The sequence below is a fragment of the Jaculus jaculus genome, chromosome X (assembly GCF_020740685.1).
Source record: "Jaculus jaculus isolate mJacJac1 chromosome X, mJacJac1.mat.Y.cur, whole genome shotgun sequence".
NCBI lineage: Eukaryota > Metazoa > Chordata > Mammalia > Rodentia > Dipodidae > Jaculus > Jaculus jaculus.
The window spans coordinates 116098076-116116136 of record NC_059125.1 but is presented as its reverse complement, the minus strand read 5'-3'; the positions used below and the strand labels follow the sequence as shown (position 1 = coordinate 116116136).

General features: G+C 41.9%; 1 protein-coding gene across 1 annotated transcript; it reads right to left on the bottom strand.

The window, feature by feature from the left end:
- Nucleotides 1–990: 990 nt before the first annotated feature.
- Nucleotides 991–5834, bottom strand: LOC101617593 (cancer/testis antigen 55-like). Its single transcript, XM_004653784.1, has 5 exons — nt 5744–5834; nt 4599–4783; nt 3450–3594; nt 2441–2553; nt 991–1185 (listed from the first exon to the last, which is right to left on the bottom strand). The coding sequence occupies exons 1-5, from the start codon at nt 5832–5834 to the stop codon at nt 991–993; spliced, it is 729 nt and encodes a 242-aa protein (XP_004653841.1).
- Nucleotides 5835–18061: the final 12227 nt, after the last annotated feature.

The following is an 18061-nucleotide window of genomic DNA, read 5'->3' as shown; positions in this document are numbered from 1 at the left end:
TATGAATAACTAATTATTTTGGTAAAAATGCTTCTAGCCATAAACCATTAATAAAACCTTTATGTTCCTGAAAATATGCTGATGTGATAGTGTGATGCTACTTTTCTGCTCTTGCCATGATTTTCCCAACATGTGGACAGTTTCCCTCAAAAAGCATGAGGCAAAATAAACCTTTTCATCCCTAAGTGACTTGTGGTTGTGTATTTTGTCCCAGTATTGAGAATGTAAGTGATACAGAATCTACATCTGCTTCAGACATAGGGATCTGGAGTCTCCTAATTCATGTCTGCAGAAGAGCTACACATCCCCCACAATGTGATTCACAGAGCTGATGTCACATAGTACATGTGGCAATATTTCTGTTTAAAAGAATGAATGAGCTCTTAATGGGATGCTGTGCACACTCTTCCCTAGGGATTGAAACTACAAGTAAATACTAGTGCTGCTCATATAAGTCACTTAGGCAATTTTATAATGTGGCATCTGGACGTAGTTTCTACCAAGGAACTATTCTAAGGACTGGATGATGGGAAAGAACAGATCCAAACACCCCATGTGTATGGAGCTCGCCATAGATAAATGGCACATTTAACAGAATGAGCAACTGAAAGGAATTGAAACTGAGATTTGTCACAGCATAAGATTACTCAACATTTGTGGTAAAAACCTTTCCTCTGTAGTATCCCTAAGGATACTTATCCTTAAGAAAAGAACAAGACCACTGGCCACAGAGGATCCACTCCTAGCTGTGGGAAACAAGGACTTTAAGCACATGACTGGCTTACTTCATTGTTACAATCAAGAGCCAGCAGGGCACGTTTCTGAACTGAAAACTTCTTCCTAAAATGAGTTCCTTCTCCTAAAGAAGCTATCAGGGTGCTCAAAAAGTCATGTAAACATACATTTGCCTTACTAACCCAAAGCATTTTATTAAATCAGAGCCATTACTGCCAATGTAAGTAAAGTTGAGTAAGGGGGTTGGAGGATTAGTTAAATGAACATTTCTACTGGCGTCAAAGAAATAGCCCTCCAGCAGTAGTGGAACTGAATGCTCTCCACCGCTACCACATTAACCACATCATTCAGCTGGGGAACGTATCCAGAAGGGAGGCTGAGGGAATCCAGGGTGAAAAAGACGCTGTCTTCCACCACACCAGTTCTTCCATCTATGCTGGTAATGCACACCTGTGATGAAAAATGACATGTGATGAGTGTGGAAAAGTATAACCTACCACAAAAGGCATGACGTCTTCTCTCTGGTTCAGCAGAAGGTAGTCCACCTTATCAACCATGACCAATGGTAACTTCTGGGTACAGTGTAAACAACTGTCTTCAGGTACCACCTCCCAGCAATTAAAGCAGAATGTGTGGGTCTCTGACGAGAGACATTCCATTAGGTATTACACACAACTATGGATCTACTTCACAGACTGTCATTCTCATTCTTAGACTGAAATATCCAAGGTGTTATACACATTATTTTGTTTTTGTTTTTTAGGTAGGGTCTCACACTAGTTCAGGCTGACCTGGAACTCACTGTGTAGTCTCAGGGTGGCCTCGAACTCACGGTGATCCACCTACCTCTGCCTCCAAAGTGCTGGGATTAAAGTCGTGCACCAACACACCCAGCTCAATACACATTTTTTATTGGTGGCGCGTGTGCGCGAGTGTGTGTGTGTGTGTGTGTGTGTGTGTGCATGCATGCTTGTATATGTGCTTGCATGTGTATGTGTAAGACAGAGAAAGATATTTCATGTGTAGCTTATGCATTCAGGTGAGTAGATTCTTGTGATCGGTGTGTATGCATGGGGAAGTTAGTGGAAAATGTCAGATGACCTCTTTCCTCTATTGCATGTCCAGGTTGATTCCTTGCAAAGAAGTCTCTCACTAAACTCATGCCTGTCATATACACTGATGTTGGTTAAGCTGCAAGCATGTGATTCACCTGTCTCCATTCCCTACAGAGCTGGGCAGGTCTCCTGTTTCTGCCCACACATGTCTGGGGTAGCAGGTGTGCTTGGCCACATCCATGCTCAGCTTTTGATGTGCGTGGCTGAGCAATGAACTCAGGCTCTGTTATGGTATCTGAAGCCCTCATGCTAGCAACCCAAGCACTCTTACACATCGATCCATTACCCCCAACCTGGTCAGATAGTTTTGATCATCACAGTGAAATGCACAAGTTACTACATTCTTTCTTTTCCAAGAAATTTATGTCAGTTAAATTGTTTTAGCTCAGTGGTGCTCCTAGAGCATCCTAATAATAAGTAAGTGACATAAATTAGATGTCAGCATTCTACGTAATTTAATACATATTTCCTTCCTTTTCAATATGTTTCCTCTCAGGCAAGGAAGCTATTAGCAAATATACCTAATGAAATCCTGGGCAAGAACACAATTGGCAGCCAGTATTGACAAAAGAAACCTGGAAACAAATTACCTCATTCATGTTCTTACTGTTGACAGCGCTCACGGCATGTATACTGACATTTGAAGTGCCTGGATGGATGGAATACTCAATGTGTATCAAGTCACCCGTATAAGGCATAAACCCTAAAACAGAAGAAGTGTTTTTGGATTGAATTATTATCTCAATTAAAATGGTCATGTGAAATATCCTGAAGGCCTTTGTCACTGGAACTCATTGGCCTACTTTCTACTGAATGTAAATTTTCCAAATATTTCAACAGATAACTTGTACATCTTCATATTAGAAGGGAAGATTATACTCCTTTAGACACTAATCCACCTCTGCTGTGTTATTATACTCAGAGGTTAAAAAAGTCAATTATTTCTGTGTGCCAATATTTTGGTAGTAGTAAAGATATTTTGTTTGGCCATATCACCGTACCCTATGGTAGAGAAATCAAATACATGGTAGGGGCACACTGTTATCCTAGGTTCCTTCCAGTATTACTAGTCTAGGAAAATCTATCTGCATCTTGCCAATAGAATTCAAAACTGAGTAGGGACAGAGAAAGGAGGAGAGAAAAGACCTGAGGGAAAAATGGTTATCTGTAACTTTCCTTTAAAATGACTTAGGTCCTTTGTATTTGTAGGATAATTTCATAGACTACAGATTAAGTAAGCCAGTATGGTGAGCGAAGTCTATATTAATAGCACTAAGAAGGCAGAAGCAAAGGATCCTGTTTCCCAAGATGGCCAGAGATCCATAGTGAACTAATTATCTAAAAAATATATATCTTAAAAGAATCCAAAAAGAAATTGAATACCAGTATGAATGAAAAGTGTCAACATACATTAGCAATTGTGTTTATACATTGTGGGAGCAGGTATTTTGAAAAAAATATATGGTGTATTCATTCCTATATTGTACCTCATTTCCAATTCCAAGGGCATCTCTCACATTCACAAGGTCTGGTAACTCAAGGCAACTGAACTACACCTATAGTTATTGTTCTATGCTTCTGTAATAATGTAAATTATACCTTCATTAACAAGACGTAGAGAAAAGCCAGTTTCTTTGCTAATATAAACTGCATCCTGTGTTACAGCAGTGACACACCTAGTAATGACTCTGGTTTCAAGGTCTGGTGAATCAAGGAAGTCAAAAGAATGTGATCCAACCTTCACCTGTAAGAAAAGGAGAGTGACATCAACTAAAGTAAAAGTCCACATGAGGAACGTGTATAGTCAAAGGTTCACCATTCAAACAGGTACCATGAAGTGAATTGGCCTGTCACTCATCTATGGAGGCTTCAACAATATAATTCCTGAAATTCCAGAAACCAAAGGATTCATAACACACAGGAAGGGAGCCTTGCTACAGAGGAAATCTTAAGCAACTCACATCGCCCTTAGTCCACATATTTCACATGACACATACAACATAGGCCAGGGAAGGTGGTAAAATTCTACCTCCATATAGATTGTTAAAGAGTATTTAAGGGATAGAGAGGTGACTTAGTGGTTAAGATGCTTTCCTGTGAAGCCAAAAATCCCAGGTTAGATTCCCCAGTATCCACATAAACCAGATGCACAAGGTGGCACATGCATCTGGACTTTGTTTGCATTGAGTGGCAAGAGGCCCATTTTCTCTCTCACACACTCGCTCTCCCTCTCTCAAATGAATACATTAATAACTAAAATTAAAATGTGAGGCCAACACCTTTGTTTGAAGCACTCACAGCTTTTTATTTCTAAGCTGAGAAGTACAATGTCCTTTCTTCCTAGGAATCCAAATTTGCATAGGGTACCTCTAAGTAGGATGGAATACGTGATGGAACTAAAATTAGAAAAACATCTTGTCAATTCCCACAGGGAGAACTACTTATCCTGAACAACTGAAGGACAGTATTTGAAGGGACTCACATTGGAGAAGTATATGAAGGGAGAGAGAGTGGTGTTACCTAGGGATTTTTGGTAGAGCAGAAACAGGTAAACAGAGGGAGAAACAAATGACAAACAGGCATAGTAACAAAAATCACTGCAACCACATATTAGATCATCCTTTCTTCTCCGCATGGAGGAGGGGAATGTCAACTTTCACCCTGGGCTGTCATTAGTATTTGTGTTAATTTATCAAACATGGCCAAACTCCCACTGGAATAAGATACTCTCCATGAACTTGGTCTTACATGGATTGCTTTCAATGTATGAGATGTTTCATCTTCTTCCACAAGCGCAGTAACTTTTTGCCCAACTGTCAAGGGGACATTATCAGTCATCATGTCAGAATTGAAGAAGATGGATTCATTGATCCAGCCATAGTCATTATATAAAGATGTTATGGTTCCCTGAATAGTCTTCAGCTTGGAGGATCCTATGAGATGGGCAAAAATCAAAACAAAACAAAACAAAACAAAAAAAAACTTTAGTTTATATCAAATGCACCTGCATTCTACTCACAAGTAGGCTGACCATTTGCATAAAACTGTGCTCTTCACCAAAGGAAACAGTGTTCATCTCTAACCACAGCATTCTTGTGAATGTTGAATGGCACCTACATGGCAGCTGTTTCAAGATGTGTCTGATCTGAAACTGTACAAGTGCAAATGCTTTTGTGATCATGACAGCTGTCTATGAGCCCTCTTTCTTTAACTGCTCATTGATGCCTCTATATCACTTCCTCAGCACCACCACTACTGATGGATGAGCATCTTCTCCAGATTATTAAACATCTCCTCTGGCAAAGTGCTACCATATGTGGAGATGCAGAAACATGTATATGCAAGGAATATTTTATGGTACATAAGCCCAATAGGTAGTCAATATTTTGTGCTGTGGCTTCAGAAGTAGTCTGCCTGCTAATAGGTCACAAGCCTTCCTTTGGCATTGTCCCTTATGACATTGTCATTTTGGCTTCATAGACATCTGTCAATCCACCCATCCATGGGGAACTAAGACACCTTCAGGTCCAAAGTAGTACTTCAGTTTCCAAGGGGAAGCTGTTGTGTCTGTCCCAAGCTCTATGAACTGGTCCAAACACCTCACACTTTTAAGTTAGTGACACCATTTCTTGGTGGAGGGAGGTCTACCTGTTGAAAACTGAGGGGCAAATCCTGATCAACCTTCACTCAAGATGGCAGTAGCCCTCCTCAAGAGAATTGAAGTCACAGATTAAGGGCAGCTTACTACTTTCTTGAAGGGGATGGAGAGACCCTTTCTCTAGGCTCCTCAAGATGGCGACATTCCCCTTCCCAAGGCTCAGACTCGGTACTTGAAAACAACCTTGATCAGGAGTCTCCCAAGTGGAGACCTAAGGACTCCCAGGGAAAAGTACCTCCTAACTGCATAGGCTGGACTTCGCTTGATTCCTGAATCCTCCGGAAAAAGCCCAAAACCCGGCGCAGAAGTCTCAGCTTGACACTCATGCCTCAGGCCTTGGCAAGGATTCTGAAGAATTGCTGAAGGGGAGAAGAGGAAGTAGTCAACCAGCCTGAAGACTAATGGAAGAAGAGGTAGTAGACACTTTTATGCATGGCCCCTCTGGGGTACAACTTCCCATTTCTCTTTCTCCACCCTCCAAGGTTGTTCCGAAAGTCCTGGGGATGCTCCTTACTTGAGCCAGCGACACTACAACAGTGACCCCAGAGCACTCACAGGTCTCCTGGCAGGCTCGTTCTCTGGGATGATCAGGGAACAGTATACGTCTTTCCACTGCCCAGCCACTGAGGGTCACTGCGTTCATCAGGTCACTCCTATGACCAGGAAAATGCGCTGGGTGGGGAAATATGGCTCCTCCCACCATTATGATGTCACACCGAGGAAAGTCTATGGAAATTCTGTTTGAGCATGAGCCTCAGGGTTGCTCAGTGTGGGTGCATAGGGCTCCTTTCGTTCTGACTTCTTGCTTTCAGTAAAGGTTAGATGTGGATTTGAGAAGTGTGGTGGAATCTTGTGCCAATGCCTTGCCAACCAAAAACAATTCACAGTGTTCAGCAGAACAGTTAAGAGTTATGAATAGGAGGATTGCTTGGGTGTGTCTTTCTGTGCAGGCACGTGTGTGTGTGTGTGTGTGTGTGTGTGTGTGTGCCAGAGAGAGAGAGAGTTGCATTTGTGGCTATGTAATGTTTATAGTTGTTATTTCCATTTTACTCTTTGTCATTGCTCATGTTTGCAATGTGATTTTCACTTTGGTTTGGTTTGCCTTCATTGGTGTATGGCAGAGTACACAGGTCGAGGACACAGGCCAAGCTGAAACAGGGTAGGCACCATGTCTACCAGTGATGTACATTCCCATTCCTGGAATAAGAATTTATTATAGAACCTTATAATCATTATATGAGGGATGGAAACCCTGACTGTCTTCTGCTGGGTGCTGAGATGCAATGTATCATGCTACATTAATTTTGCATCCCTTGTCCCAGTTGATCTTATTTCTACTTTCTGAATCCTCTTTTGGTTTCTTCTAGCATTATGCAATGCACTTTTCATTATTATCTGCAGTGAGGGTCAGAGAGAGATGGAATGTTCCATTCTTTCACCAGCTGAACCAGAATTCCTTGTCTACTTTCTTCTGCTGATGTTTTCAGTGGTGGTCATGCTGGTTTATACTTTGTTTATGCCAATGGTTGTGGTAGTGGAATGCTGCTGCCCTGTGTTTTCCTGCTGATGTTTGTGGTGGTGGTGATGATTCTGGCGCCTGGTGTGTCTGGCTGATTTCTGTGGAGGTCAACATTGTGCCACACTGTATCTCTGCTGAGGGTCGTGGTGGCGATCATGCTGTTGACCTCTCTTTTCATCCTGATGGTTACTGTGGTGGTCTTTGTGCTGTCTTCTGTGTCTCTCTGTTCAAGGTGGTGGCAGTTGTCATGTTGCTCCTCTCTGTGTTTCTACTGACACTTGCTGTGGTCACAGTGTTGCTGATCTATTTTCTTTGGTGGTGGTCGCTATGGTAGACATTCCATTGTCCTCTGTGTCTAAGATGATGTTCACAGTGATGGATACAGTGCCGCCACTTGTTTTCCTGCTGATGGTCGATGTGATAGAAATGTCACTGGCCTCTGTTCCTGTTGGTGGTCATGAGGGTGCTCATTCTGCTGCTCATTCTGTGTTCCTGATGATGACTGTGGTGTTAATGATGTTACCACCCTGTGGGCTTCTGCTGTTGCTCAGGGTCATGATCATGCTGCTGCCCTCTGTGGTTCTGCCAAACATAGTATTAGTGGTCATGCTTCTTCCCTAGATGTTCCTGTGGTCGTGTAGGTCATCTTGCTGCTGCAGTCTGTGTCTCTGTTGATGCTCAAAGTGCTAGTGAAGTTTCTGCCTGCTGTTTTACTTGTATAGGACCTGGTGTCAGTCATGTTTTCTCCCTGTGTGTCTATGATGATTCAGGCAGTGGTAGTCAAACTGCTGTTCTCTGGGTTCCTACTTTAGGTCTCTGTGGTGGTCATGTTATTTCTCATTTTCTGACGGTCTATGGTTTGTGATCATCCTTTTTCTGCTTAGTGTGTTCCTTTGAAGGTCACAACAGTCATGATGATGCCCTATGTATTCCTGGTACTAAATGCAGAGATGGTCATGCTGATGCCCTCCCTGTCATTGTTGATGGTTGCTATGTAATCACGCTGCTGCCTAGGCATTCCTGTGCATGCCCTTGTTGGTGGTATACCGTTACACACTTTGTCCCCATTGGTGGTCATTGTGATGGTCATTTTGCTACTATTTGTGCCTCTGCTGATGTGCATAGCCATGGTCATGCTGTTGCCCTCTGTCTTGGTGCAGATGGTTGAGCTGGTGGTCATGCTGGTGTCCTCTGTGTGTCCTTAGATATCCCAGTGACTGTCATGCTCTTGCACGCTCTGGTATGTTGAATTGATGGCCTCCAATATATTTAGGATTTTATTAATATTCATAATTTAGATCTACACTCACCTGGATAGTGGAGCTGTCACTGTGGGTAGGTACTATGGTTTAACTTAAAGGCATGGAGGTGTATTTAGACTTGTAAAAATTTACAAAGTTCCTGAGCTTGGCCTGGAGTTCCTAAGTGTGATTGGTAATGGTGCTGGGGTGGCTTGTTGCATTTTTGTCTTTCTCTTCCTGATTGGTCATGAGAACTGGGTCAACTTCTTCTGTCATTATATAACTTTCCCTGTATCTACAAGTTTAAAGTATATTATCTGCATCCATACTGTGTCTGGTTTGGAGTTTCATTCCAGCAATATGAGGTTGACTACTCTACCCTCTGTGCTCCTCCTGTTGGTTATAGTGGTCATCATACTACTGGCCTCTGTCCATGCTGACTGTCTGGGTGAAGACCATGCCTCTTCTCTCTGTGTTCTTCCTGATGGTTGTGTTGGTGATCAGCCTGCTGTGAATAGTCATAGTAGTGTTCTAGCAGGTGCCCAAAATGTCTCTGCTTATTCATGGAGTGGAGGTCTTTCTGCTATATTCAGTGACTCTGCTGATGTTAGTGCAGTGAAGTTGCTCCCCTGTGTGTTCTTGCTAATGGTCACTGTGGTGGGTCATACTGCTGCCTGGTGTGTCTTTACTTATGGTAGCAGTGATGGTCATGCTGGTGCCTTCTCTACTCATTCTGCTACTCCTTCTGGTCATCATGTTGCTGCCTGTGTCACTGATGATGGTCGCTGATCCTTTTGCTGGTCACAACTGTAGTGATGACACTACTTTGTGTTCCAGATTATTGATCCAGATGTGGGCCTGCTTCTGCCCTCTGTATTCCTGCTGAAGGTGTCTTGTCTCTTGCTGGTGGTAGTGGTGTTTAGGCTGTTGCTCTTTCCATCCCTGCTGATGGTCGCTCTGGTGGTGATGTTGCTGCCATAGCACTTCCTGGTGATGATCATGGTGGTGCTCCTGTGGCTGCTCTGTGTATCTCTGCTTCATGGTGATGGTGGTGTCAGGGTGCTTCCCTCTGCAATTCACCTTGTGGTCATGGTGTTTGTCATCCAGGTTCCCTTGTGTATTAGCTGGTGGTCATGGTCCAGGTCGTGCTGCAAACAAACTCCAGATGCATGTACCAACTTGTGCATCTGGCTTATGTGGGTCCTGGGGAATTGAGCCTTGAACTGGAGTCCTTAGGCTTCACAGGCAAGGACTTAACTTCTCCAGCCCCTCTCAGGGAATTTTAATGGCACATGACTTTTCACTATTATTGTTTACATTTTCTGGGCAAGAATAAGTGAGAGAATGCATACAGAAAGCAAAAATCTTAGTACATTAACCCCATAGTTGCAGTTTTGAATACATTAGGCATTTGTCTTTCTGAAGAAATGGGAGAGGTAGCAAATGGTTACTTTGTAAAGTTTGCATTCCTCTCCACTTTATAAGAGTATGTCATCCAAGCAATGGAACAAAGATTTTTTTTTTTTTTTTTTTTTTTACCCTTTTGACTTTGAGGCTAAAAGGATATTCAGATTCTCAGGATTAACTCTGTAGGCGTGCATGTAGTGATACGTCTGTTACTCACACAGAAAGATAGGGGAGGTGACAAGAGATGTCTCTCTATAAATCTCTGCCTTCTCTCACCCTTTGGGGCATTCTCTGAAGCCTGGTAGACTAGAATGTTCATGGAAATTACCAAAAACCCAGGATGAAAAATCGAAGGGAATGTCCGGGATCACCAGCACCAAGCATTTTGCTTCCTTCTCCTGAAACTTTCTTTGTCATTTCCAGAGTCAATGCACCATGAATAACCTTTCCATACTAGGATAATGAAAAAAATATTTGGCCATAGAATAACTGTACAGACAAAAGAAGTGGTAATTAATCTTGGGGAGGAATGGTTTCATGTTGAAATGATTTGCCCTGAGAACAGAAAAAAGTCTTATTGGTAGGAATATCCCAGATAACCTATGTGAATCACATGTCTTCTTCAGTGACACTCTGAATAAAGAAGAGAAACTGAATGGACAGGACTTGGCCATGACTGCACCTGAGGTATCAGGGCATATTTGAGGTACTTGGCGGAACTTGCAATACTCTTTATCTTTTTTTAGATTTCCTGAGGAAGTAGCTAAATCCAAACTCCTTTGCAAGTAATAGTATTCATTCAGTTCATTTGTTTATTGAAAATTTGTTGGTTCCCTGTGTTATTTTTTGTAATTGACTTGCCTATGAAACTTAGCACTCACTTTCAAATAGTTTCCTGCTGATTACTATAATCCTGTGCCTTTCTTTCCTTTTTATTCTGTCCAAAGAACATACCTTTTCTCTTCACCTTTCAGTTTCATTTCTATATTCACATTTCCCTTAGAGACCTGTCACTGTTTAAACTCTTCCTGTTTTCCTATAACCAATGCATATACAAACCCCAAGCTTTAAAAACAATTTTGCAGTTTACTCAGACCTTTTACAACATGATTCAACATTCAAGGTTCATCATATTTCTTTTTTTCACTTTGGAAAAATCCATCCACTTTATGTTAGGATGAAACCATACAATCTATAAATGCTTTCTTATGAGATATGTGTCTGCATGTGTAAATCCTTGTTAAGATTTCTCTTACTGCTTCCTTTGCATTTGGAAAATTTTTTTATAGTAGATCTAGCATTGTCACTTGAATTAACATCTGGGTCATTTATTCTGTTCCATTGAGCTACATGTCTGTTTTTGCTACTATGGCTTTATAATATAGTTTAAAATCGGGTATGGTGATACCACCAGCATTATTTTTGTTGCTAAAAATTCCTTTTGCTATTCGAGGTTTTCTGTGCTTCCATACAAATTTTAGGATTGTTTTTCCTATTTATGTGAAGAATGCCATTTAATGGGAATTGCATTCAATGTGTAGATTGCTTTTGATAAGATTGATATTTTCACAATATTGATTCTTCCAATCCAAGAACATGGGATTTCCTAGTGTCTTCTGCAATTTCTTGTTAGAGTGTTTTAAAGTTCTCATTGTAGCGATCCTTCAAATCCTTGGTTAGGTTTTTTCCAAAGTACTTTATTTTATTTATTTTTTTGAAGCAATTGTGAATGGGATAGATTCCCTAATTTCATCCTCTGAATGTTTGTTATTAGTGTATAGGAAAGCTACTGATTTTGGTGTGTTTATTTTGTATCCTGATATGTTGCTAAAAGTATTTATCAGCTCTAACAGTTTGATGGTAGAGTCTTAGGGTCCGTTATGTATAGAATCATATCATCTGCAAATAATGGTATTTTGATCCCTTCCTTTCCAATTTGTATCCATTTTATAAGTGTCTCTTGCCTTATTGCTATAGCTAAGACTTCCAGTACTGTATTAAATAAGAGAGGGGACAGTGGACACCCTTGTCTTGTTCCTGAATGTAGTGGAGAAGCTTCAAGATTTTCCCCATTTAGTATTATGTTAGCTGTAGGTTTGTCATAAATAGACTTTATTATGTTGAGATGATCCCTTCTGTTCCCAGTTTCTGTAGGGCTTTTACCAACAAGGGATGTTGGATTTTGTTTAATGCCTTTTCTGCATCTATTGAGATGATAGTGTGATTTTTATTCTTCAGTCTATTTATAGACATATATTGATTTGTGTATGTTGAACCATCTGTGCATCTCTTGGATAAAGCCTACTTGGTCAGAGTGAAAAATATTTCTGATATATTCTTTTTTTTTAATTTTTATTAACATTTTCCATGATTATAAAATATATCCCATGGTAATTCCCTCCCTCCCCACCCCCACACTTTCCCATTTGAAATTCCATTCTCAATCATATTACCTCCCCATTACAAACATTGTAATTACATATATACAATATCAACCTATTAAGTATCCTCCTCCCTTCCTTTCTCCACCCTTTATGTCTCCTTTTCAACTTACTGGCCTCTGCTACTAAGTATTTTCATTCTCACGCAGAAGCCCAGTCATCTGTAGCTAGGATCCCCATATGAGAGAGAACATGTGGCGCTTGGCTTTCTGGGCCTGGGTTACCTGACTTAGTATAATACTTTCCAGGTCCATCCATTTTTCTGCAAATTTCATAACTTCATTTTTCTTTACCGCTGAGTAGAACTCCATTGTATAAATGTGCCACATCTTCATTATCCACTCATCTGTTGAGGGACATCTAGGCTGGTTCCATTTCCCAGCTATTATAAATTGAGCAGCAATAAACATGGTTGAGCATGTACTTCTAAGGAAATGAGATGAGTCCTTTGGATATATGCCTAGGAGTGCTATAGCTGGGTCATATGGTAGATCAATCTCTAGCTGCTTTAGGAACCTCCACACTGTTTTCCACAATGGCTGGACCAGATTGCATTCCCACCAGCAGTGCAGAAGGGTTCCTTTTTTTCCACATCCCCGCCAACATTTATGATCATTTGTTTTCATGATGGTGGCCAATCTGACAGGAGTGAGATGGAATCTCAATGTAGTTTTAATCTGCATTTCCCTGATGACTAGTGACGTAGAACATTTTTTTAGGTGCTTATATGCCATTCGTATTTCTTCCTTTGAGAACTCTCTATTTAGCTCCTTAGCCCATTTTTTGATTGGCTTGTTTGATTCCTTATTGGTTAACTTTTTGAGTTCTTTGTATATCCTAGATATTAATCCTCTATCAGATATATAGCTGGTGAAGATTTTTTCCCATTCTGTAGGTTGCCTCTTTGCTTTTTTCACTGTGTCCTTTGCAGTGCAAAATCTTTGTAATTTCATTAGGTCCCAGTGGTTAATCTGTGGTTTTATTGCCTGAGCAATTGGGGTTGTATTCAGAAAGTCTTTGCCAAGACCAATATGTTGAAGGGTTTCCCCTACTTTTTCCTCTAGCAGTTTCAAAGTTTCCGGTCTGATGTTAAGGTCTTTAATCCATTTGGACTTAATTCTTGTATTCTTGTATTCTTTTTTCCAATATTTTATTGAGAATTTTTCAAACTATGTGCATGAGGGAGATTGCTCTGTAATTTTGTTTTTTTTTATTTTGTCTTTGTCTGGTTTTGGTATCAGGGTGATGCTGGATTTGTAGGAGGAGTTTGGTAGAACTCCTTTCTTTTATATTTCATGGAAAACATTTGGGGAGTTGTGGTGTTAGTTCTTCCATGAAGGTCTGGTAAAATTCACCAGTGAATCCATCTGGGCCTGGACTTCTTTAGTTGGGAATCTTTTGATAACTGCTTCGATCTTCATATTTGTAATAGGGCTATTCAATTGGTTTATCTCATCTTGATTTAAATTAGTTAGGTCATATGAATCAAAGAAATCATCCATTTCCATCAGATTTTCGTATTTAAACACACACACCATACACACACACACTCACACACACACACACACACACACACACATACATATGGTTAAAGTATATCCTTATGATTTTCTGAATTTCTTTGGTATCTGATGTATTGGTGCCTTTCTCATCTCTAATTTTATTAATTTTTGTCTCTCTTTCTGCTAGTCAGATTTGCTAAGGGTTTATTAATCTTGTTTATCCAACTCTTTGGTTCATTGAAACTTTGAATTGTTTTTTGGGGTTTCTAGTTCATTAGTTTCTGCGCTAATCCTTATTATTGCTTCCCATCTACCGATTTTTGGTTTGCCTTGTTATTCTTTTTCCAAGATCTTAAGGTAAAGTATTAAATTGTTTACTTTTGAACCCTCTGATTTCTTCATATAGGCACTTAGAGCTATAAATTTCCCTCTTAGGACTGCCTTCATTGTGTCCCAAAGGTTTTGGTATGTTGTATTCTCATCATCATTTGATTCTATGAATTTATTGATTTCCTTTTTGATTTCTTTAATGATCTATTCATCATTCAATTGTGTACTGTTTATTCTCCATTAATTTTTGTAGCTTTTCTTGTTTCTTATTTGTAGTTTAATCCCATTGGGATCAGATTGAGTACAAGGGAATATTTTAATTTTCCTGCATTTATTAATATTTGCTTTGTGTCCTAATATATAGCCTATTTTAGAGAATGTTCTATGTGCTGCTGAGAAAAATGAATATTCTGCAGCTTTTGGGTGGAATGTTCTGTAGATATCTGTTAGGTCCATTTGTTCCATGACATCATTTAATCCGGATGTCCCTGTTTATTTATTGCCAGAATAAGCTGTCAATTGGTGAGGGTGGGGTATTGAAGTCACCCACTACAATTGTATTTAGCATTATCTGTGACCTTAAGTCTAATAGTGTTTGTTTGATGAATTTAGGTGCCCCAAAGTAGGTGCATATATATTTAGGATTGTAATGTCCTCCTGTTGGATTGTTTATTTAATCACTATACCTTGACCTTTATCTTTCCTCAAAAATGTTGCTTTGAAGTCTATCCTGTAAAATGTCAGGATAGCAACCCCTACTTATTTCCTAGGCCCATTTGCTTGAAATACCATTTTCCATCCTTTTACCCTAAGATGGTATCTATCTTTTATTGAGAGATGAGTTACCTGGAGGTAACAAACAGCAGTATCCTGCCTTTTAATCCAACCTCCAAGCCTGTGTTGTTTGCTTGGGACATTGAGGGCATTGATATGAAGAGTTATTACTGAAATTCATTCCAAGCCCCTCTGGGTTTTAAAGTTTGTGTTGAGTAATATTCTGTTGTTCTCATAGATTTCCTTTGTATGTAAGTTGCTTTTTCTCTCTAACTGTTTTCAATATATTTTATTTGGTTTGCATATTTAGTAGTTTAATTGTAACATAGTGAGGAGAGGTTCTTTCCAGGTTTTGTCTGTTTGGTGTTCTAAAATCTTCCTGTATCTGCATTGCCTTTTTTTTTTTTTTCTAATTTGGGGAAATTTTTCATCTGTGATTTTCTTAAAAATGTCTACTAAGCTTCTGGATTGAAATTCTTCTCCTTCTATGATACCCTGGATTCTTATGTTTGATATTTTCATAGTGTCCTGATATCTTGAAATTCCCATGAATACCTTCCTATTAGTGAGTGTGTCTTTCTCTTTGTTGGACTGTATTAGATCTGCCACCTGGTGGTCTAGTTTAGAGAGTCTGTTCTCTCCTTCATACATTCTGGTGAGACTTTCCACAGAATTTTTTCTTTGATTTATTGTGATTTTTCATAGCTAGAATTTCTGGTTTTTATTTTTTTCAGTATTTCTATTTCCTTACTCATGTCTTATAATGACCTCCTTATTTTATTTTATTTTTTTTATGGGAGGAAGGGATTTATTTCAAGCATACAGATTCAGGGGATGCCCATGAAGAGCAGAAGCAGCTGGCTCCCTTTCATAGAGATCCAAGCAGAGAGATGCCAACAGCCAGAGTTCAAATTGCTCTCCACACACCTTGGGGCTGTAATTCAGATCTGCTCCCAGTGACACTTCTTCCAGCTGGGCAGCTGGAGACCAAAATGACAAGTTTAATAATAAAACACCTGAGTATGGAATCATACAGTGACACGATCACATGCAAACTACCATGCTGGGTTTACATAGATGACTGGGAAATTGAACCCAGACTGGCAAGCTTTGTAAGCAAGCGCCTTTAACCACTGAGCCATCCCCTCCAGCCCTGTCATACAATTTGCATGCGTGTGTGTGAGTGCATGTGTGGATGCATGATCTTCAGTCCTTGGCTAGGGCAGAGGTAGATGACATTAGTGGGTACTAAACATAAGGCACCCTAGTAGAGGGGTAATGCAAACTCACAGACTACCAAGACTATCCCTCACCACTGCTGGGGTCCTGTCCCAGGAACCATAGCTACTGGTTACCCAGCATGCTCTTGGCTTGGCTCACAGGGTCTCATTGAACCTGAGGTCATGCACCACTGGGGAGGTGCCAATGATGTCAAGTGTCTTCTTCAAGGTCATAGACAGGGTGGGTGTTGGAGCTGCACTTGAGAACCTCATCTTCCACCACAGGGAGCGAGTGAAGGTGTGAGACCCAGCCCACCACAGCCAGCACTACACTGGGGGACGCCAGGCCCACCTCGCACCAAGGACAGACTAGGAGCAATACATGGGTATCTTAAGTGTTCATGGCCTTAACACATGCCCCCCAAATCCGATTAGTACACATTCTTTCCCCAAAACACTTGATACACACCCACCTCCAAATACGGTTGATATACGCCCTCCCCCCAATACAGTTGATACACATTCTCCACACATTTGGTTGATATACGCCCTCCCCCAAATACAGTTGATACATGCCCTCCACCCAATATAGTGTAGCAACAACTTCACCTCACCAGCCATGCCCCAAGCCCTCACTGGATTCTAGGCTGTCACTGTACCACTAGCCACACCCCCAGCCCTCACTGTGGGTTCCAGGCTGTCACTCTACCTATGACCATGACCCCAGCCCTCTCTGTGGGTTCTAGGCTATCATTCTACCATTGACCATGCCCCCAGCCCTCACTGGAGGTTCTAGGCTGTCACTCTACCACTGACAACGACCCCAGCCCTCACTGTGGGTTCTAGGATATCATTCTACCACTAACCACAGCCCTCACTGGGGGTTCTAGGCTGTCACTCTGCCACTGACCACACCCTCAGCCCTCACTGTGGGTTCTAGGCTATCATTTTACCATTGACCATGCCCCCAGCCCTCACTGGGGGTTCTAGGCTGTCACTCTGCCACTGACCATGCCCTCAGCCCTCACTGTGGGTTCTAGGTTGTCACTCTGCCACTGACCACACCCTCAGCCCTCACTGTGGGTTCTAGGCTTTCACTCTGCCACTGACCACACCCTCAGCCCTCACTGTGGGTTCTAGGCTGTCACTCTACCACTGACCACACCCTCAGCCCTCACTGTGGGTTCTAGGCTGTCACTCTACCACTGACCATGCCCTCAGACCTCACTGTGGGTTCTAGGCTGTCACTCTACCACTGACCACGACCCCAGCCCTCTCTGTGGGTTCTAGGCTATCATTCTACCATTGACCATGCCCCCAGCCCTCACTGGGGGTTCTAGGCTGTCACTCTACCACTGACCACGACCCCAGCCCTCACTGTGGGTTCTAGGCTGTCACTCTGCCACTGACCACACCCTCAGCCCTCACTGTGGGTTCTAGGCTGTCACTCTACCTCTGGCCACACCCTCAGCCCTCACTGTGGGTTCTAGGCTGTCACTCTGCCACTGACCACACCCTCAGCCCTCACTGTGGGTTCTAGGCTGTCACTCTACCTCTGGCCACACCCTCAGCCCTCACTGTGGGTTCTAGGCTGTCACTCTGCCACTGACCACACCCTCAGCCCTCACTGTGGGTTCTAGGCTGTCACTCTACCTCTGGCCACACCCTCAGCCCTCACTGTGGGTTCTAGGCTGTCACTCTGCCACAGACCACACCCTCAGCCCTCACTGTGGGTTCTAGGCTGTCACTCTACCACTGACCACGACCCCAGCCCTCACTGTGGGTTCTAGGTTGTCACTCTACCACTGACCACGCCCTCAGCCCTCACTGTGGGTTCTAGGCTGTCACTGTACCACTGACCACGCCCTCAGCCCTCACTGTGGGTTCTAGGCTGTCACTCTGCCACTGACCACACCCTCAGCCCTCACTGTGGGTTCTAGGCTGCCACTCTACCACTGACGCATGTGCTCAGTTTGAGCTTCTACCAAGTACAGATGAGGGGACACCCATGACCAGCAGGAACAACCAAACAGCCATTTATAAAGTTCTAGAAAAACCCCATAGCAGGGCAGAGAGGAAGATGATGCTCCAAGTCCACGGTGCTGCTTGCAAAGCCTGT